At 34.2% G+C, this 21,004-nt stretch overlaps 1 protein-coding gene across 1 annotated transcript in view; it reads right to left on the bottom strand.

Annotated features, from left to right (window-relative positions):
• MRC1 (mannose receptor C-type 1) overlaps window positions 1-21,004 on the bottom strand; it is a 106,790-nt gene that overhangs the window by 36,723 nt on the left and 49,063 nt on the right. Inside the window, 5 exon segments of the mRNA XM_051962357.1 lie at window positions 3,135-3,283; window positions 5,243-5,358; window positions 6,925-7,032; window positions 11,929-12,086; window positions 16,849-17,031. Coding sequence (XP_051818317.1) covers window positions 3,135-3,283; window positions 5,243-5,358; window positions 6,925-7,032; window positions 11,929-12,086; window positions 16,849-17,031 — 714 coding nt within the window.

The raw sequence follows: 21,004 nt of genomic DNA, 5'->3' as shown, positions 1-21,004 counted from the left end.
AGTCAAGGTACATGAATTTGTGGAGTTCCTATTTCAGCTCTCTATACCAGGAATCCTGCAAATACTTGTACTTTGGTTGACTGATTATACATAATTCTTGAAGAGGGATACAGAAGTATACATCATAGTCCCTGTACTAGCAGAGCTAATCATTTAGTTGAAGAAACAAAACAAATGAACATTTAATTATATACACCATGAAAAAGGACATAATTGAATGTTAAAATGTAAAGTACAAACTCTAAGTACTACAGTCATCAGAGGATATTCTGTAGGTTTAAGGAACCAAGGAGAAAGTGGAAGTAGAGTTAATCCTTGAGAAAGATTTAAAAATCAATGGAAAGTCATTCCAAGCAAGGGAAATCATATGAAAGAGGCACAGAGTTTAAAAAAAAAAAAGCAGCATGTTTGGAAAATCATGAGAACACTTTAAAAGGATATATGTTGGGGAATGATGGGGGGAAAGCTTAGACACTCATATCAACACATCCATTTAACCAGTACACTGATACAGTTCTTTATGTAACAAGAAAAATCAAAATGAAATTTACATGGAAAGACAAAAGGCTCAAAGTAGTAAAATATATTTCAAAGTCCATCTTAAAGTCTCAAATAAAACATACAGTAATAAAACATCAATTTTCTAATGTAATGGAGATTAAGATTTCATTTTAGTGCATTAACAAGCAATCATGTCCCTATTTTATTTATCATGCTAGGTTCCAAAGACATTACTTTGCCTCAGTTTTTTTAAAAATTACATTTTTTTCATTAAAAAATTATTGTGGGGGCAACTAGATGGCTCAATGGATAGAGCACCAGCCCTAAAGTCAGGAGGACCTGAGTTCAAATCTGATCTCAGACACCTAACACTTCCTAGCTGTGTGATCCTGGGCAAGTCACTTAATCTCAATTGCCTCAGGGGGGAAAAATTGTTCTGATCTAAACCTTTTGCTCCAGTAAATTGGAGAAAAAAAGAATCATTTTGACCCTCCAAAAATCATAGTTACTCTATTTATAATGGGAAAGAATTAGAAAATGATATTTCAAACAATTGAAAGATTAATATGTTGGTATTCTGGAATATATTCAAATTGACTATGTTGATAGTAATTGATTATTTTGTTAGTGTAATGGAATATGTGTCTACATGTTATTTTTTCATCAATGTGGGAATTCTCATTATGGAAACTCCATCGATTCTGATCTTATTTTCACTGTAAGTTTGACAGAAAACTCGCTGGAATGCTAAGAGTTTATGTAATATATTTATGGCCACACAACAGATCATTCGTGCTGATTATAAGGTTGGTATTCTTCCTAATATGTTAATCTATCCCTAATTTTTGATTACATATTTTTTAAAAATTCTATGCAATAAAAACCAATAGAACTGAAAGAAAAATACTGAAGCAAATATGACCTTTAAAAACTTGGGCATCTGGAACAAATATGAAATCATTTAAAAGTCATAGTGGTTATTCTCAGTAAAAGGACCTAAAGAAAGTTTTCAAAAGAGATAAAGGAAATTGTTAATAATCTCTTGAAAGTTCTCAGCTCACTAATAATGAAAGAGGTAAAAGTCAAAGTGCCATCTAACACATCAAGTGGACAAAAATAAAATCAGCAAAACTCAATGCTGGCCAAGTTGTGAAGGAATAGGGGGAATGGTCATTGCTGGTGGACTAGCAATCTGGCAGTAATTACTAGGATGAAATATAAATTTGTTACTGCTTAAAATTCTTCATAACACGGTTCCTTCCTCTCTTTCCAGTCTATTTACATGTAATTACACCATAGTCAAATGATTTCTTCACACACTATTCTACATCTCCTCTCCTTTACTTTACAATGATGGTCTCCCAAGCCTGGAATGTGTTTCCACAATATATTCATCTTCCAGAAATTCCCATTTTTGTTAATATGCCGCTCAAGCCATATTACCACATTGGTATAGAAACGAAGCAACGTATTCTTGAGAATAAGTTTCATTCAGAAACCACCAGGAATTGTATGGCAGAAAGGATGCTGAACTTATTACCTATATGACCTCAGGTAAGACATTTAAAGTCTATCCCCCCCCCCAATAACTCATTTATAAATTAAGAGATTTGAAATAGATGGCCTTAAAGGTTCATTATAATTTTAAATCTGTAATCCAAATCACAGCATAAAGAATACAAATATTATTCTTCATCTAGGTATCATTCCCCACTCCTCTTTCTAATACTGTGCATTTTTCTGTCTCAACCCCTCCCCAAAAAATATTACACTGAAATTCCTCAAAGTTCTTATGTGACTTTTAAAGTTTCCAAGCTTAAAAACATATCTGAATTAATTAGGGAAAAAAGTAGGGTTAGTAATCATTGATCTCAAAGTCAAACTTAAAGATTCAATTAAGAAAGAAATCTACTTTATATATCAGCCACATTGATATTGTTTAAGATGCATGTCTACATATGTGCAAATGTGTACGTGTGTATATACATGCATGAATATAGGTATATGTATGTGCATATAGATATATGTATGTATATGGTGTGTATGTATGAATGTGTGTGAATGTGTAGGTGAGGGGGATGAGAAAGAGAAAAACAGAATAAAATAAAACATACACACCAGAGAATAAAGAATAACCTACAAGGAAGCAAAGAAAAAATAGATAAAAAATGAATATAATCTCATCTATTATTATACATGCTTTCTTGAAATGCAAATTTATTGTTATATATTTTGAATCCTCCCTGATGTTCTGCTGGGCATATGGTACATTGTTGGGGTTTTTTTTTTAATTTTCCTTTTCTGTCTTTCTTTTTCTATTTTTTTTCTTATTTTGTATTTAGTTTTAAATAAATAAATATTTTTGTAAAAAAGAAAACAATTATCTTTGAAAACTCCTGAAGATGTGCATTTATCACAAAATGCAAAAAGCATTTTGCAAATGTAGAAGTATCTCCTGGCAAATAAAATTTTTTTTTATTGTTTAACCACCCCAAAATATATATATAATAAAATGATAAATATCATTATTGGAAAATAGAATGAGTTTATATTTTTCTGGGCTATTTTATGTGAAACATTATAGATAACAGTTAGAACTTAATTAAGGCATGAGTTCAAAGCAATACAATTACCAGGCATAAGTGAATTCCAGTGAGTAAACTGGACATTTTCATCAATGGTCCACTTAAATGTCCCTTTGTTTTGTACATCTGAAAGTCCAATCCAAAAATATTTTTCAGGCCTCAATCCAACAAGACTGGTCAAAAAGGCTTGTTCATATCTAAAAAGAGAAAATAGGAAACACACAATCATATTATGGGAATTTCTCACAAATTGATGTTAAGAAACAAATTGGAAAAGATGCATCAACTGTTTTTGTTATGTGGTTAATGCCTAATAATAATAACAACAATAAAATTTATATAGCACTTGTAAGGTTGACAAAGCTTTTTAAGAATATCATTGCATTTTATCCTCATAAAACCCCTTGGAAATAAGTGCTATTATTATGCTTATTTTACAGATAGGAAACTCAGGCAGACAGTGGTTAAGTGACTTGCTCATGGTCACAGAGCTAATAAATATCTAAGGTAGATTTGGACTCAGATCTTCCTGACTTCAGATCTAATGCTGTATCCCTGCACACTCAGCCAGTAGAAATGTGGATTTTTTTTTTTTTATGTATACAATGTATTCTTTAAGAAAATCTATGAATCTTGGAGGAAAATACAATGTATTTCATTGAATAACATTCATTGATCCAATATGCTGAGTTCAAAATATGAGAACTCAAAAAATTATAAAGAACACAGAAGGTTTTTCCATCTAAGCAGAATTTTATAAATCTAGGATGAACAATAGCAAAATGCTTAAAAAAAAAAAAATCACTTGGAACCATACAACCTTAGCCGCATTTAAATCTGTAAGACAAAGATACCAAATAGTAAGTGATGCAGAAACTTTGAAAGGTAATCTCCAGGAAAAGTCAGAGCTAGAACTATGAAAACTTAATGATTTCCAGTACCATGTAGATAGCGTGCCAGTCAAGAAGATTCATCTTCCTGAATTCAAATCTGATCTCAGACACTTATTAGCTATGTGACTCTGGGCAAGTTACTTTAATCATGTTTTCCTCGGTTTCCTCTTTTATAAAAATGGGCTGGGAAAGGAGGGTGGCAAACCATTCCAGTATTTTTGCCAAGAAAATCCCAAATATGGTCACAAAGAGTCAGAAATGACTGAACAACAATATAATCTTTTGGAAAATGAATGGGGAAGTGCGATGGAGATAACCTCTCTGACCTTTAGTTTCCTTTCATGCATGTGATCCTTAGCTAACAAAGTTGTTTTGAGGGATGCAATTCTTAACTCTGAAAGTACTATATAAATTGTGACCATGATCACCCAACCCAGCCATTCCTTAGGTTTTGAATTGATAAAGCTTCCCTTATTATTCCTTTTTTTTTTTTTGCATTGCTATATTGATAGATACAAAATCACAATGCAAATTAGTAGAGGAGTTGATCTATTTATTAAGTTATGTTCCAGAGTAAATATATGCAAAATTATATTAGAAAGAGTGGCAGTATTGCACCAGGGATTGAAAACTCTCTTGCTTCTTACACATATTAGTTATGTGTCCCTTAACCTTTTTATGTCCTATGCACATCCCTAAAATTATTAGAGAGCAGGTACTGATCAGCATTGGTAGAAAGTCATCTCACTTAGAGTTTTTCCTTTTGTTACTAATAATTATTATTGTGTGTGTCTTTAAGATTTTTAAGTTATTTTAGTTTCATTACTACTGTAGCAGGTAAGTGCTATTATTATCCTCACTTAATAGATGAGTAAACTGAGATATGGAAGTTAAGTGATTCAAACAGGATCACACACCTAATGAGTCTATAGCTCAATTTGGATGTATCCTTTCCTATTCTAATTCTAGCATTCTCTGCTGCCTAAGGACCAATGAAATCAAAGGTCTGTTCAAAACAAAACAAAACAAAAAATACCTGATAACTTTTTAATATTGCTCTATGTTAACAAATCAAAGAATAGAATTGGATGTATGGACCAAATTTAGATCATTTGTAACTTACTCTCTAGGATGCTTGTTGTTTTTAATGGGGAAATATGTAGAACACTTTAAAGTTGAAAGCTTTCTATCACCCTTTCGTTCCTTCACAAATTTAACCAAAAAAATAAAACAAAATAAAACACAATAAAAACCATTACGTACCTGTCTTCCACAGTAACTAGGTAAGCATTCTGGTTTATGCAGGTATGGTTTGCTACTTCAAATGTTGAAAGTGTCTGCCCAATCATATAACAGTAAGGACCATGTCTTTTCCATCCCTGTTAATATAATCATGCAATGGTATAATATTATCAGACTTTCAAATTCATTTGCTATGTATTTTTTTAAAGCTTTGAACCCCAACATTTTTAAATGGGGGAAGGGATTTTCTAAAACTGTTTAAAGAACATGAACAATGTGATATAGAACTGAAAATATATGAAGGGAAGCTTTAGCACCAATTTGAACCTAGTGGCAAGAGCTGATAGTAAAATTGTCAGTGTGGTCATTTATTTATTGGCAATCAGCAAATGCTATAAATCAGGATTTGATTTAATATTCCATTGACTGTCTAAACCAGAGGTGGGGAATGTCCAATTTGTGGGTCATATAAGTCCTGCAAAATCATTTTCTAAGGCAACTGCAGCCAGTGATGAGCTGAAAGTCCGGTACAACCTCCCACTGCTTGAGTTCTATAATTTGATAATTTCGTATGACCCATGAATGATTTTATAAATATCTAAATAGCCCTTGGAAGTAAAAAAGATTCCCTACCCCTTGTCAAAACTTAAAATGAAAGAGAAAATATTAACAACACAGATGAAACTTAGAAGCATATCTTCAATAAATTTTAGCAAAGAACTAAGCCATCAAAACCTAAATAATATTTAGATGGCTTAGAATATGTTTGTTTGTGTGTGTGTGTGTGTGTGTACATATATATATATATATATATATATATATATATATATATTATGTGTGTGTGTGTGTGTGTGTGTGTGTGTGTGTATCAGACCATAACAAATGGATAATGAGTTGAACTCTGAATTAAACAGGGGAAGGAGAGCAGATTAGATGATCTTTGAGAAATTACAAAATTCTGTCAATGATCCCTAATTTCCTATGGAAACAAAAGCACAACTTTTTGATAACATTTTACAGTAATGTATCATGGAAAAGACATGGAACACAAGAGTCTCAAAAGAACCATTTTCTCCCCACCTCAATTAAACTGTATACTTTTTGAGGAGTGGAGCTTCTCATCTTACAAATGAAGAAACTGTGGTTAATAATATTAAATAACTTGACTGTAGTCAGACAGCTAGAAAGTGATTGAGCTAGAATGTGAACTCGTGCCTTCCTAATTGCACATTTGAGCACTTAATCGCCCCTTTGCAATCTATATCCCAACTACTCACCTCTCTTCTCCTTTGAATCCTGAGAGCAGAATACTTTCAAGATACAATCATCCAAGATGCCCCCAAGAAATGATCATTAGCCCTTGCTCCTTAATCAAGTTATATAATATTTAGAAAGCACTTAGCAGTGTCTGTCACAAGCAGATGTTTGATAAATATTTGTTCTCTTCTTTAAGCATATTAGACTTGATTGAACATGCTTCCCACCTTTAATGATCTGACTGTTCCTAGCCCCCCTACTCATTTTCACTGGCACTGTTCCCTTCCCGACACAGTACTGACCCTGTCGCAAGCAAGGAGGGTTCCTGAGAAAGACAGCCGTATCTGAGCATTTCAGAGTTTGCTGTGTAACATGGACCACTTGGATGGATCAAGAAAACCAATGAGTCACAGAATTTGGCTCATGCTGCGACACTTGGCACTCACCTTTTTACAGCCTGTATCTACTTCCACTACAGGTGGTGTGGAAAGTGGTTTTGATTTGCAGACATAACCATGATGACCCTCGCAAGGGTGATCGGCCCAGTACCCATTCTGTGGGGAAAAAGAAGGAAAGAAAAGCTGATCAGACTCCTCCATCTTTTTGCAAGTGTATCTTTGAGAGGGAAAAGCAAGATCCAAGGTAGATTCCTTGAGAATAAAGACCTAACACAATGGGTTAGCAAAAAGTGGGCAACTGATTGGTAATTTTTCCATTTTGGAGGTGGGACAAAGTTGGCCAAACATCCATCATCTTCTGGCTGAACCTAATTTCCCACACATAGCCTACATTTCAACCCCTTTTACTAAGTAGTCTTCCCTAAGTAGAATATTAATTCCTTCAGAATTTGCCTGAACCAGTTCCAATGATCTTGTGATGGAGAGAACCCAGAGAGAAGACTGTGGGAACACAATATGGTCTTCTCACTTTTGTTGTTGTTACTTGCTTGCTTTTTATTTCCTTTCTCATTTTTTTCCTTTTTGATCTGATTTTTCTGATGCATCATAATTATGGAAATATGTATAGAAGAACTGCATATGTTTAATATATATTGGATTATTTGCTGTTTAGGGGAGGAGCTGAGGGGAAGGGTGGGGAAAAAATTGGAGGTTTTGCAAAGTGAAGATTGAAAACTATCTATGATATGCTTTAAAAACAAAAAAATAAAATAAAATAAAAAATAAAGAATTTTCTTGAGGAAACTAGATGGTCACAGTGTATAGAGCACCAGATTTGGAATCAGGAGGATATGAGTTTAAATGTGGTCTCAGACACTAACTGTGTCACCCGTGTGCCCAGGAAATAACACTAACTACTGTCTGCCTCTGTTTCCTCCACTTTAAAATAAGGGTGATAATAACCTCTACTTTGCAAGGTTATTTTGAGGATCAAATGGACCAGTATTTGTAAAGGCCTTGGCACTTAACAAATGCTTGCTGTTTTGCTGTGCTGTTGTGTTTTGACTGATTTTGAGTATATACTTGACAAGGCCACTGGAGGTCTCTCTGGGACCATTCTTCTTACAATTCCATTGGGGAAAGAAGGAATAGAGGATTCAGCAAAATTATTTCTTCCATGCTGGGTAGTGTTCCCACTCAACAAGATGCTTTAATACTGCCCTTGGCTGCCCCAAGCATCTCACTGCATCACCCTACCTCCCTTAACTAAACCCACTCTCCTCCATCGAAACATGTGATGGGAAAAGGAAGGAAATCCATATTTATAGAGTGCTGACTGTGCCCTGCAGGCACTGTGCTAACTACTTTACCAGTATCTCATTTAACCCTCACACATCAACCTGTTATTATCCCCATTTTACAGTTCAGGAAACTAAGGTAGACAAAGGTTGTATTTCTAGCTGTGTGATATGGGATCACACAAACATGCAAAAAAAAAAAAAATGCAAAACACATGCAAAGTAATTTGGAAGAACACTTCCATTATGAAGACCGGGATGGGTTTTGAGTAAGAAGAAGCATTTCATGTGCTCTTAGAGACTAAGAGGCAGAGATGGAAAGAGGGAGTAGGCCAGTTGTGGGGAATCAGTCTGTGCAGAAGTGAGGAGAAATAGTATTTTTTAGGAGGAGATGCAAGTGGTTCAGTTTGGCTAGACCAGAGAAGGTGGGATCCAGAGTGATGGAGCATAGTAAGCCTGTGAGTATAAAAAGCCTAGAGGTTGGCAAGATGCCTGCCTAAAGAAAGAGAGAAAAGAGATAGAGAGAAAAAGAGATACAGACACAGAGAGAGACAGACACAGACAGAGAACAAAACAGAAACGCAGAAAGATTGGAGGAAAGAGGGAAGAGGGAGACAAAGAAAAACAGTGACAGAGACAGAGAGATAGATAGAGACAGAGAGAAAGAGATAAGAAACAAAGAGAGACAGAGTGACAGAGACAGAAATAGAGAGCAAAACAGAGACACAGAAAGACATGGGGAGGGAGGGAAGAAAGAGAGACAAAGACTGCGACAGAGGCCAAGAGACATAGAGAGACAAACACAGAGGGACAGAGACAGAGAGACACAGAGAGAAAGAGATGGAGAGAGACAGAAAGACAGAGACAGAGACAAACAGAGCAAAACAGACAGAGAGACACACAGAACACACACAGAGGAAAAGATGACAGAATGAGAGACAGAAAGATAGAAAGACAGAGAGATAGAGACAGATAGACAGAGAGAGAGAGAGAGAGAGAGAGAGAGAGAGAGAGAGAGAGAGAGAGAGAGGGAAAGAAGGAGAGGGAAGGAGGAGGAGAAGGGAGGAAGAGGGAGGAAGAAAAGGAGAGCATGAATCTGTCTTCTATACAAGCTCAAATCAAACACTAATTGAAAGAATGCCCCTGCTCTAATGGAATGAAGGAATATTAAAATAAAAAAAAAAACTGAAGAGAAGGGAATCTGGGAGTAGAAAAGGAGAAATTTCTAGAAAGATGGAAGATAATTTCTTAAAGAAAATCCTTTATGTCTTTATATTCAATTACTCGTGGTGTGGTCCACGACATGCTATATTTGGAGTGTGATAATAGTTCAAACCCCGAGAGTGCAAAGTGCCTTGGGAGAAACACAGGGTTACGTTTTGTCAGATATAAGGATGGCAAACTCTTACAAAAGAAAGAATATATTTAAACATAGCTTGGCAGGTCAGCATTGGAGTCAAAGAACCTGCCCATTTCCCAGTGTCATGTTTGACCATTTTAAGCTCACCAGCAAACACAACTGAAGCATTTTTAACTTTAAGGGGTTCTATTATCTATGTTATCATCTTCCCAGATCCTGTACCTGAAAGTTACAAGAATCACACCTTGTGGCAATCACCACATACAGATTGGGGAAACTCAAAGGGACCTTTTAATGTTCAGAAGGTTTATTTAAAGGGAATACTGAATTCACACCCTGTGTTCAACATTTTTAAAAAAGAAACTAAAATTTTTAGACATGATAAAGTCAATCAAATAATAGGAAAAAATCTAAAATAAAGAAAAAAAACCTTTTAATTGTGAAAATAGACTAGCTGTGTATTCAGATAATAAGAAAAGGTGGATAAGAAAAGCTGGATTCAGATCCCATCTCTAAGCGGTTTCTGGCTGTGGACTTTTTTCACCATGCCACAGAAATCTCTTTCCGCTTGAAGTTCCTTCTATTGCTGGGCTTCACACACTAAAAGTACCCTTTATCCTTTTGGCCTTTCCCTCTGATTGACTGATTCCTTCCAGAACCTATATTTTAAAGCTGGCATCCAGGCCGATCGTGTCCTCATTGCTCCCTAGGCTGCTCTTTTGATTCCCAGGTCTTTTTTTCCCCATACTTCCTCACAGTGAACATTAATAGTTTTCCCCAACAAACATACCCCACCTGTTTATCAAATCCATTTTATGTGTTTTCTTCTCCCAAAAGAATAAAAGATCATTGAGGATAGAGACTTTCTGCCCAGGATTTAGCACAGTGCCTGGCACATAGTAAGTACTTAATAAATCTTGTTGACTTAGCTAGCTATGTGATCCTGACAAATCACTTGCGCGTCAATAAAATGAAATAAATAATGCCTATAATGCTTCTCTGTCAGAGTTGATTCATGATTCGAATAATAAAATTTATGTAAAATACTTTTTAAATATAAAATTAAAGTGCTATATTAAATGTCTGATATTGTTAGTTGTTAGGAAGTCCAGAAAACGATTAGATGGCTAAATTTCAGTAAGACTTATGAAAATTTAGGAATAAATAGTGCTCCTACATATTACATACCAAGGCCTTTGCTGGTATTAAGCTGCTTTAAAATCAGTCAGAAACTTTGGGGACACCCTAAATTTATAGCAAGAGCATCATTATCCCATGAAGAAGGTAGCACAAGTATTTATCCCCCTTTTCAGAGGTTCTAGGAGCTGAAGAGATTCCTCCCAAATTATACAACAAAATGTAAGGACTTAAAATCATAGGCTCATAAGTTTATCAATTTATTTCTGGAAGAGATCTCGGAAGTAATCTAGCACAATCGCTCTACTTTACAGATATTTTAGGGTCACAGACAGCTTAGGTAACTTGTTCAAGATGATTAAGTAGCAGAAACAGGATGTGAACCAGGAGTATGCTGGAGTCAACTCATACCAACTCCAAAGTCCATTGTTAAAATTTCAGGGTGAGCATTTGCACCTCAAAAATCAGCAAATACTACAAATCAGGGATTGAGTTTTTGTTTGTTTTGTTGATTATCTAGCCTTAAGAAAATGTTAGAGAAAGAGTTAATACAGGTTAGAATTAAAACTGTATTGTTAGTATTTCTTTTTCTGGAGAGTCAGCTGCTAAACCTTTGCCAGCCTACCACTGATGTGAATTCTGGTAACACTGAATCCATCACTTTTTTCACCTTACCACACTGACTGATGACTAAGTGATAATTTATAGCAGAAGGACCAGAATTCTTAGAAGCTGAATGCACCTAACCTGTGAGTATGAGCACCTTAAAATATTGAAATTGTTTCTTTACTATCTACTATTAGATTTTCAAATCATATATTTAATTTGCTAAGGGATAGCCACTCCAAGAAGCCTCAGAAAATATAATGTTATGTATTCTTAGGGGACTGATCAGAGCATAAAAAGCTGTGTGTGGAAGACTAGCTAGAATGAAGTTCAAATTCTTCTTGTGTGCAAAGTCCTTGTAGACAGGCTCCAGGCAGAGGAAGCCAACGTGACTGGCCAGTTCTGATTCATTTTTTTATATAAACAACTCATTTCTCTTTTAGAACCTGCTGGGAATTCCTCTTTAGGAGCTAGCTGGAGGAGCTGAACAAATGGAAGATCAACTTTTTAGTTATAAGGGTAAGTTTGCCCACCCAATCTACAGTACCCATTCATAACGGGCTGAACAGAAAGAAAAGGGAACATTTGCCGGGCTTGGTTTGAAGCAAGCTCTGGCTAGTACAAGACAGTGATTAGTGCGTATCTTCTTACTTTTCCCTTCATCACGACACAATCTTCCTGCCTGTTATTTGCATGGCTTGGCTCTCCAGGTAACCATTTGGTGAAGGTCACAGGGGTATCATCACTCCATTCAAAAAACATTTGATGCTTGAGATCATTTAACCCAATCCACAGTGTATCTGTGTCCTCTAAACAGAGAGAGAGAGAAAAATAACACAGACACATTTTTTAGACAAGCGTAAGCAAGAGGGGAAAAAAATTGCTTCCTAGAAGGAAAGAAGCGAGTTGGGCAATTGTGATTTTCTGCTATGTCAGCATCAAGGCTATTCTTTCTATGGATCCTACTGCTGTCATAGAGGCTCGCTGACTTCAGTGTCAGTTAATCTAGCATAGATACTACAGGAAGGGCTTGAACTTCCTCTACATTCCATGCTATCAGTCTACAGTGAATTATGAAGGTAAAAATTAGGAGTCAGGTTAAGTTAAGCAATTACAAATCCTATTTTATATGGAGCAATAACAAAACAAATAAATAAGTTAAATTAACTTGACCTTCAATCTTATGTACTCACACACATAATTGATAGAAACTTTTCTATTCATGAAACATCAGGTTTAGTTACACACACATACACACATTAAGTAGTTATATCCTATTTGTACAGACAACAATATGACTAACCATTTATAAATCTTCTAATGTGTTAAAAAAAACCATAAAATTACAAGTTCCCCAAATCTCAGACTTCAAAGGGTCCTCAGAGACTATCTAGTCCATCCAATATTTAAAAGATTTCCTTAAGAAAGTACCCCAAAATGACCATCCAGCCTTTGTTTGGAGATCTCAAGTGAAGGTCTCATATTTTTTCCAGTTTCTGGTTTACACACACACACATGTATATATTCATATCTATATATATGTATAAATATACACATTCATATACATATGTGTATAGACACATGTATTTATGTATAAACCCATACATGTGTTATGTGTGATATGGAATAATATTTATAATATTCTTATTACTTCATGAGAAAGTTCATTCCATTTTCAGATAGCTAAAATCATTTGTCTCTTTGCTACTAGTTATGACCCTCTGGGGACAGGCAGAAGAAGATCATTTCCTCTTCCATAAAAGAACCATGCAAAAACTTGAATTTATGAAATCCTATGTCCAACCCCTTCCCCCATCCACATCTTTCTCTTTGGGCTACACATTTCCATTTCCTTCAACTGATCCTAATATGGCAGAACCTTGAGATCATTTGCCACCTTGGTTGCCTTCTAGGCAGCTTGTCAATAACCTTTCCTTATGGTTTACCAATATGCTTTCTAAAATGGATTCATGATTCAAATAATAACTTTATATAGAACACTTTTTAAATATAAAACACATGCTGCATGTGTTTGTGTCATTGTAGAGTACAGAAGCACCATCATCTTCTCGGTCATGGACCCCCAATCCAGTATGAGTCCATTAGATTTTTTTGGTTGCCATATCCCTAACTCTATCCAAATTCGCCTTTGGGAGATAGTGGAGGAAGAAGGATCTGGCATCCTCAGGTTCATCAGGTCACAAAGAATCAGACACAGCTAAATGACTGAATAATCACAATCCCTATCTTACTCATTTTCTGCTGGCATTTCACTAAAATCACCCAGATCTCTTCCTCATTGTCTATTTGTGAGATGGATTTCACAGATGAAAGACTTTATGTTCATCCCCATGGAGTATCAAATTACATTTGACCCAATATTCTGCTTATCAAAATCGTTCAGAATTTGAAATCTATCATCCAATTCGTTAAATATCCCTCCCAACTTTGACTTATGCATATTTGATAAGCATGTCAATCACACGTTATTCCAAGTCCTTGATTAAAATGTTTAACAGCTCAGGACCAAGCAGATTCCCTCAGGCACATCATGGACAATTCCTGCCAACATTACATGGACCATTAATGATAACCCTTTTGGTCTGGACAGTCAACCTGTTTTATACCCATCTAACTATAATATTACTTGGCCCACATCTCTTCATCTTTTCCTCCAGAATAGAAGTATTTATGACATATGTCAGTAGCACTAGAAGTTTAAATTATCTAAAAACTCTGTTATTTCATTGATAGTGCTATATTCAAGGGACTTTAATCTTTGTTATAAAATTGATTGACATGTGAGACAATATAAGTTAAAAAAGGGAGTTATACCATTATTATTTAATTATTAGTCAACAAAATCAATAGTAAGTTTGATTACTGATTTCTTATCTATAAATAGATTTGCAGGGAATTCGGTGGAATTTTATTTTAGATTACAAAAATAATACATTATTTTAGGAAAATAAAATAATTTCCTTTAAATTAAGAGAAGATGAAGCTATGAATTTGTCCAAAAACTTTGGAAAACAATGTGGAATTATGCTAAATTCCACATAATTAAAATACCCATCCCCTTTGATTCAGTACTCCTACCACTAAACATATACCCTAAGGAGGTCCAAGAGAGAAAGGTCCAATATACGCCAAAAGATTTATAGCAGTACTTCCTTTTTGTACTTTTTGTATAAAGAATTAAAAACAAAAAAAGCATCTCACTGATGGAGAAGTAGCTAAACATATAATACATGGATGTAATGAAATATTACTGCATCTTGGAAAATGATAAATACAAAGAATAGAGTGAAGCTTGGGAAGACATATATGAAATAATAAAAAGAGTAGAAACAAAACTAGAATGCATGTATATGTATATATGCATATATACATATACACACATATATATTTATATTTATGGTAGGGAAATTTCCATATTACTTAGAAACAAAGGTAGTGTAAAAACAAAAGATGTCAATTTTTTTAAAACCCTTAAAATTAATGATTCAAAGTTTAAATAATTTAAGTAGTCTTGGATGAGATGAAAGAGGTCATGGCCAGTTTTCTCTGGATTTCTTTATCAATTTTTCTTCAGATATATTTTTAGAGTTTTTCTGGTGTGTTTGTAGGGATGTAAGTCCCTCTAGGTTCTAAGACAACGTCCTTTAAGATACATTCAATTTAGGCATTTCCTAAAAAGAAAATAATGATAGACCCTGAAAAGTATATTTAATTTTCTAGAGAGTCTATCATGAGCTATGCTTATGTCAAAATACCCATATATAAGTTTTATTTGATCATTTTAATCTTGACAATAAAACTTCTTGCCAGTAGATTGCAAAGATATTGTTAAGGAGAGTGAAGAAAAATGGTTAGATCCTGAAAATGTTGAAAGACTTCTCTATTTCAGGATTTCCTTCAGTGGTTTTAGTCCTTCCGTTAAATGTCACTGAATTTCATTTTTGGAGAAGTCCATTGTTGGCTTAAGTCCAATAACAGCAGGTGTTTCCAGCACTCTGAATCATAAATGACAGAATGCATTTGCAAGAGGGGTACACAGTTCTTTCCTTAACCCATTTGGAAAAAATTGTAAACTAGCAGGCTTCGAACCCACTACTAAGCACTTTGGGTGCAGGTTATTTTTCTAGTGGATGTTGCCACTGACAACCAGGTTTGTGTATTGTATAGAATCCTGGTTTGGGGGTCAGAAATATCTGAGTTCAAATCCTACTTCAGTTACTTACTAACTGGGTAATACTGACAAATTACTTTTCTTAGCCTGAACTTCTTCATATGTTAAGTGGGGATGAGTAGCAATACTTATCTTACAGGTGAAAAAGAAATAGCATACAAAGTTTTTAAAATATCTTGAGCCTTAGTGGCTCAGAAGAAACTGGAGAATTACCAACTTTCCTGTAAAATGTTGTCATAATCTGCTTGCCATCTGGGGGAGGAGGTAAAGGGAAGAAGGGGAAAAGTTGGAACAGAAGTGAGTGCAAGGGATAATGTTGTAAAAAAAATTACCCAGGCATGGATTCTGTCAATAAAAAGTTATAAAAAAATAAAATAAAATAAAGTATTTCATCCAAAAATAAAATAAAATAAAATAAGATGTTGTCATAATAATGTCCTTTCCCTCAACACTGATATTTATTGACCTTTCCTAATTTTATCAAAAATAGACATTGAATATATATATATATATATATATATATATATATATATATATATATATATAATTACAGCATCATTACCATTACCATTTTTCCTCTCCAATGATATACTTTAAATACATATTATATTCTATGGTTAATATTGAAACATTTATATCTACAATCTAAAAAATTCTAAGTATTTGAACTGTAAAAGACATATGTTTTTATCTGCTATATATTTCCTTCATTTAGCTCTTCAAACCCTAATTCATCATTTTAAATAAATACCCATTAATAAGTAAAAAGTTGTAATATCTTCTAGAGAAGATTAGCTATTTCTTAAATTGGATTTTAAAAGAATTAAGAGTTGTACCTCCAGTTTCTCATTTTCCTCCTCTTATGGTTTTCTCTATCTTCACTATAACTGCTTTCTTCTTAATTCCTATGATTTTTTCTAATTTCCTAACTTGTTCCATAGTTATACATCAGGAAGGGGCTGACTTCTACCATGATCATGACCCATTTCCTCTTGTTTTGCTTGATGGAAACAGATGATCTACATACACAACTACTGACTCAGAAGACTCATCATTCCCAGCTTGAGAGCTACAACTCATTATCATAGATACTTGGTAAATTTTTGGACTCATTTATATTCAGGATCATAGGACTCTAGAGTTGGAGATTATTTATTCCAATTCACACTTTATAAGGAATTCCCACTTCATTATGATCTTCCAAAATTTTCTTGAACATCCTATTCTTCCTGATTCTAAACTCAACATTCTATTATGCACACTGCCTTTACTTATACTAAAAATCTTAGTATTTCATAAATTATAAAGCAATATCTATAACTGAAAATTCAGGGAGTAGGAAATAGAAGAGAATAAATTGTACGTGTATGAATTCTTACCATATCCCAACTGAGAAAAGATGAAGTCAAACTCCTCTATACTATGGATACTTGCCAGATCTCCTCCTTCTTTTCTGCAGGTTATTTTGGCATCTTTTTGTATTTTGGGTTCTCTACTAATTTTGTAACAGTGACCTGCATATGGCCACCACTGGCTTGGGCAGGAAATAGGAACATCACTTTCTAGAAAATTAAAAAATATATAGATTTCAGATTAAATAAAAGAAAGATTTCAGTGAACAATCATAACAATATTTTCATACATTGTATATTTGTACAGAACTTTGTGAAAGCAAATAAAGATGAGCACCAGAAATCCAAATCTCTTGATTTTGTGGCTCACATGTACAGGTTTTTTGAAGTTAAAAAAAACTAAGTCTATCCTTTATAGTCAACAAAGTTTCATTTGAATTTCATAGAAATCATGTTTACTAAATTATGTTGTTGCTGTTGAATCTGACTCTGGATGACCAAGTTGGGGTTTTCTTGACAAAGATAGTGGAGTGGTTTACCATTTTCTTCTTTAACTCATTTTACAGATGAGGAAACTGAAAGAGTAGGGTAAAGTGACTTGCCTGAAGTCAGAGAGCTAATATCTGAGTCTGGATTTCAATTCAGGAAAAGGAGCCTTCTTAACTCCAGACCCAGCACTCTACCTACTGTGCCATCTAACTGTCCTTTTGCTAAATAGTCAAAAACAAACATTTTCAGAGCAACCCACTACAAACAGGAGACATTTCTTTTGTTCTCAAGGAGATTATCAGTTAGAAGAAAATCCAGAATATAAAAAAGAATAAATAACAATGCAATGTATCTTATACTTAGTATTAAATACTTGAAGAACACAAATAAATGTTAGAGGAATTGGGTTCAACAGAGGGATTACGCTAACTTTAAATGGAATTTGAGCTAAGATATGGATAAAGGTTAGAGAAAAGAGAGAAAGGGAGAAACGTGGGAGGGAGGAAGAAAAGCAGAAGGAAAAGGAGATAGGGGAGGGCAGCTAAGCAAAGACCAGATTTTACTGAATGTTGTATTTCCATCAGTCTCTAGTAGACAAATGTTTGTAGAATTGATGAGTGATTGAGCTAATTAAGAAATGAATGAATGAAAATCCTACCCTATTTTGTTATTCATCTTTTAATTTATATACTCTGTCTCTCCTTACCAGAATATCCAGCCCAGAGAGCTTGTCTTTTGATTCTCTATATTCCCAATACCTAGCAAAGTACTCTACCTACAGTGTCTTGATTAAATGTTTGATAATGATTATGATGCAATATGTAACATATCAGTCACTACAGATCAAACACTCTCAAAACGATGTATATTCAAAAGTAATTTAATGAAACTTTGGAGCCCTCTTGTGGAAAAAGTTAATTTTGTTGCTCAAAAGTTTAAAAAAACTCAAACGTAAAGGACATGTTTATTTGTCAGAAATTCTTAAAAGTGTTCATTGTGAAGGAAAAGGAATTCACATGTTCAGGAGGAAAAAAGACAAAAAAAGCCCTAATTTTATACCATCAAGACTTTTTAGAGGGGGTCAAAATTGACAAAATTAAGTTCAACTTATCATCATGGGATGTTTGCAGTTACGATATGATTATATGCTGTATTTCTCTTTCTGACTGACCTGTATACAAATTCTGCATGCTGCAAATGCAAACTAGAGTCTCTTTGGGAATACTTGTATTGGAATACCTACACTCTATGTCCCAGCTTATTATACATTATATGTCACTTCATTTCATCCTCACCACAATTCTAAAATTATGATATCTCTTTTGCTAATGAGAAAAATCATAAAGTTTAAGAGGCTTGTTCATTCATACAATTAACAATGACTTGAAGCAGGATCCAAATCCAGATCTTCCTGATTCCAAGTCCAAGCAAGCTGTTCATTCACTTTGCCACAGAGCACACTATAGAATCAGTCCTGGATCACAGATATAAATTTCAAAGGCATCTTGGAGGCTGAGTCTAATTCACTTATTTTATAGATGAGTAAACTGAGGTGTCTTGGTCAGAAACCTAGTATGTGTCCCACTCAAGGGTTAAACTCACACCTTCCTGCCTTTAGGTTCAATGCCTCACTAATTTGCCACCTAGGCAAGATGAAAGAAAAGAAAGAGGAAGAAATTCCCAAAGAAAAATATCCTCAGGAACAGATGAGTCATCAAAGCTAGTGTCAAGATATTAGCAGATGACAGAAAATGACAGAGAAAAAAAAGTAAAACTTTACATTTCTAGAGATATATAACATATGATAGAGCTAGAGGATGGTCATTCCAAAGTTTATGCAAAGAACACAGGATCACAAATACTGAGGAGGATATATATCCAGTAATCCCTTCCAAATAGCAACTTTCCCCCATCCTGGTTTCAATATAAAACCAGTTGGCATAAGAAATTAAATTGGGATGCAGACAACATACAAAGGTCAGCAGACAACATAGAGTCTATGATCAAATATTAAACCAAATTTTACAATAAAGTACTGAAAACAGCCCATAAAAGAAAAAGGAAATTCAGACTTCTTCTCTGGTACTAAGGAAATGACAAAAAATTTTACCCAAATTTTCCAGATTGCAGTGATGCAGTATTCCTACTTTGATGTAGAAGGGGTAACTGCATATATATACATATTTGTGTGTGTGTGTGTGTGTGTATGTGTCTGTATGTATGTGTGTGTGTGTGTGTATATATAAATATATATACACACACACACACACACACACACAGAGATACATATATATGTGTGTGTGTATGTGTGTGTATTTCCTTATAGCCAGAAATAATTTAAATTTTGTTATTTTAAGGAAAAAGAAATGCACAAATTGAGTTGAGGATTTAAACTGATCCCATGTTATTTAACATTTATATCAATGACTTGGCTAAAATTATAAATGGCATGTAAATTAAAAAGATGCTATAAAAATAAAATTTTTTAAAAGATGCTATAAAGGGAGGAGAGCTAATGAAGACATTGGGTGATGGAGTATTTTATTTGATAGACTCTAAGAAGTCTATTTAATGATGATAAAGTAAAAACATACTTGGAATAAAAATCATAAGCATATGACAGGGAGACATGCCTAGACAGCATTTTTTAATGGAAAAACAAAAACATTGTGGAAGGATAGCTTACCATGAGGCACCAAGAGGTGACCAAAAAGTTTTTGCAAACTTAGGTCAAGTTAATAAAAACATAGAGTCCTGTATGAAGGATAAGTAGGTCCTATTGTATTCTGCTCTGATCAGACCTAGTCTGAAGTGTTATATTCAGTTCTAGTTGGCATGTTTTAGGAAAAACAATTGATAAGTTAAAGATGTGGTGTCAAATTCTAATAGAAATGGGGCACCATTAAACCCTATACCAGGGTCTCTGTGGGCTACTTATTGACAAGTTTTTAAGCCATATTTTTAAGTGATATTATCTGATAAGCAATGATATATAATTGTGTTTTTAGCTAAAATTCTATTTTAAGTGATTTTTTTTTTATCATTTATGTTTTAATGTATATTTTAATTTATTTTGTTAAGTATTTCACTATTAAATTCTAATTTGGTTCAGTCTGCACATGAGAATACTGTGGAATGCATTTATGCATGAGCCATATATTTGGCACATTCTGAGCTAGAAATCCAAAGATGAGAGATCAGGAGGCTAAAAGTTCTCAGGTATATATCATTTGTGAACCACTTAAAGAAGCTGGAATTGTCTGTCTTAGAGAAAAGAAAATTTATGATAAAGAAGACCTGTTTTCAATCTTAGTCTCCTTTTCTGGATCTTCATCTATGTCATGGTTACTAATTATGGGTATCCCTAAAAGCTCAATCTTAGGTCCTTTTCCCTTTCTTCACTATAATTTATTATCAAGTAATCTTATCAACAATTATCATAAAAATCAACAATTATCATCATTATGCAGATGATTCCCAGATTTAATTTTAATATTTCTCCTGGGCACAGTATGACCAACACCAACTGCTTCTTAGACATTTCAAACTAGTACTTCAAACTCAATTGAAGACTTTTATACACGACCCTAAGCAAAGAGCAACTGGGGGTTACTGTGTATGGAGGTAACATGGTCATACCTGTGCTTTAGGAAAATCACTTTAGAAAATGAGTGAAAGCTAGAATGAAGTGGGG

Source organism: Antechinus flavipes, chromosome 5 (assembly GCF_016432865.1).
Source record: "Antechinus flavipes isolate AdamAnt ecotype Samford, QLD, Australia chromosome 5, AdamAnt_v2, whole genome shotgun sequence".
In the NCBI taxonomy this organism is placed as follows: domain Eukaryota; kingdom Metazoa; phylum Chordata; class Mammalia; order Dasyuromorphia; family Dasyuridae; genus Antechinus; species Antechinus flavipes.
This window is presented reverse-complemented; position numbering and strand designations above follow the sequence as displayed.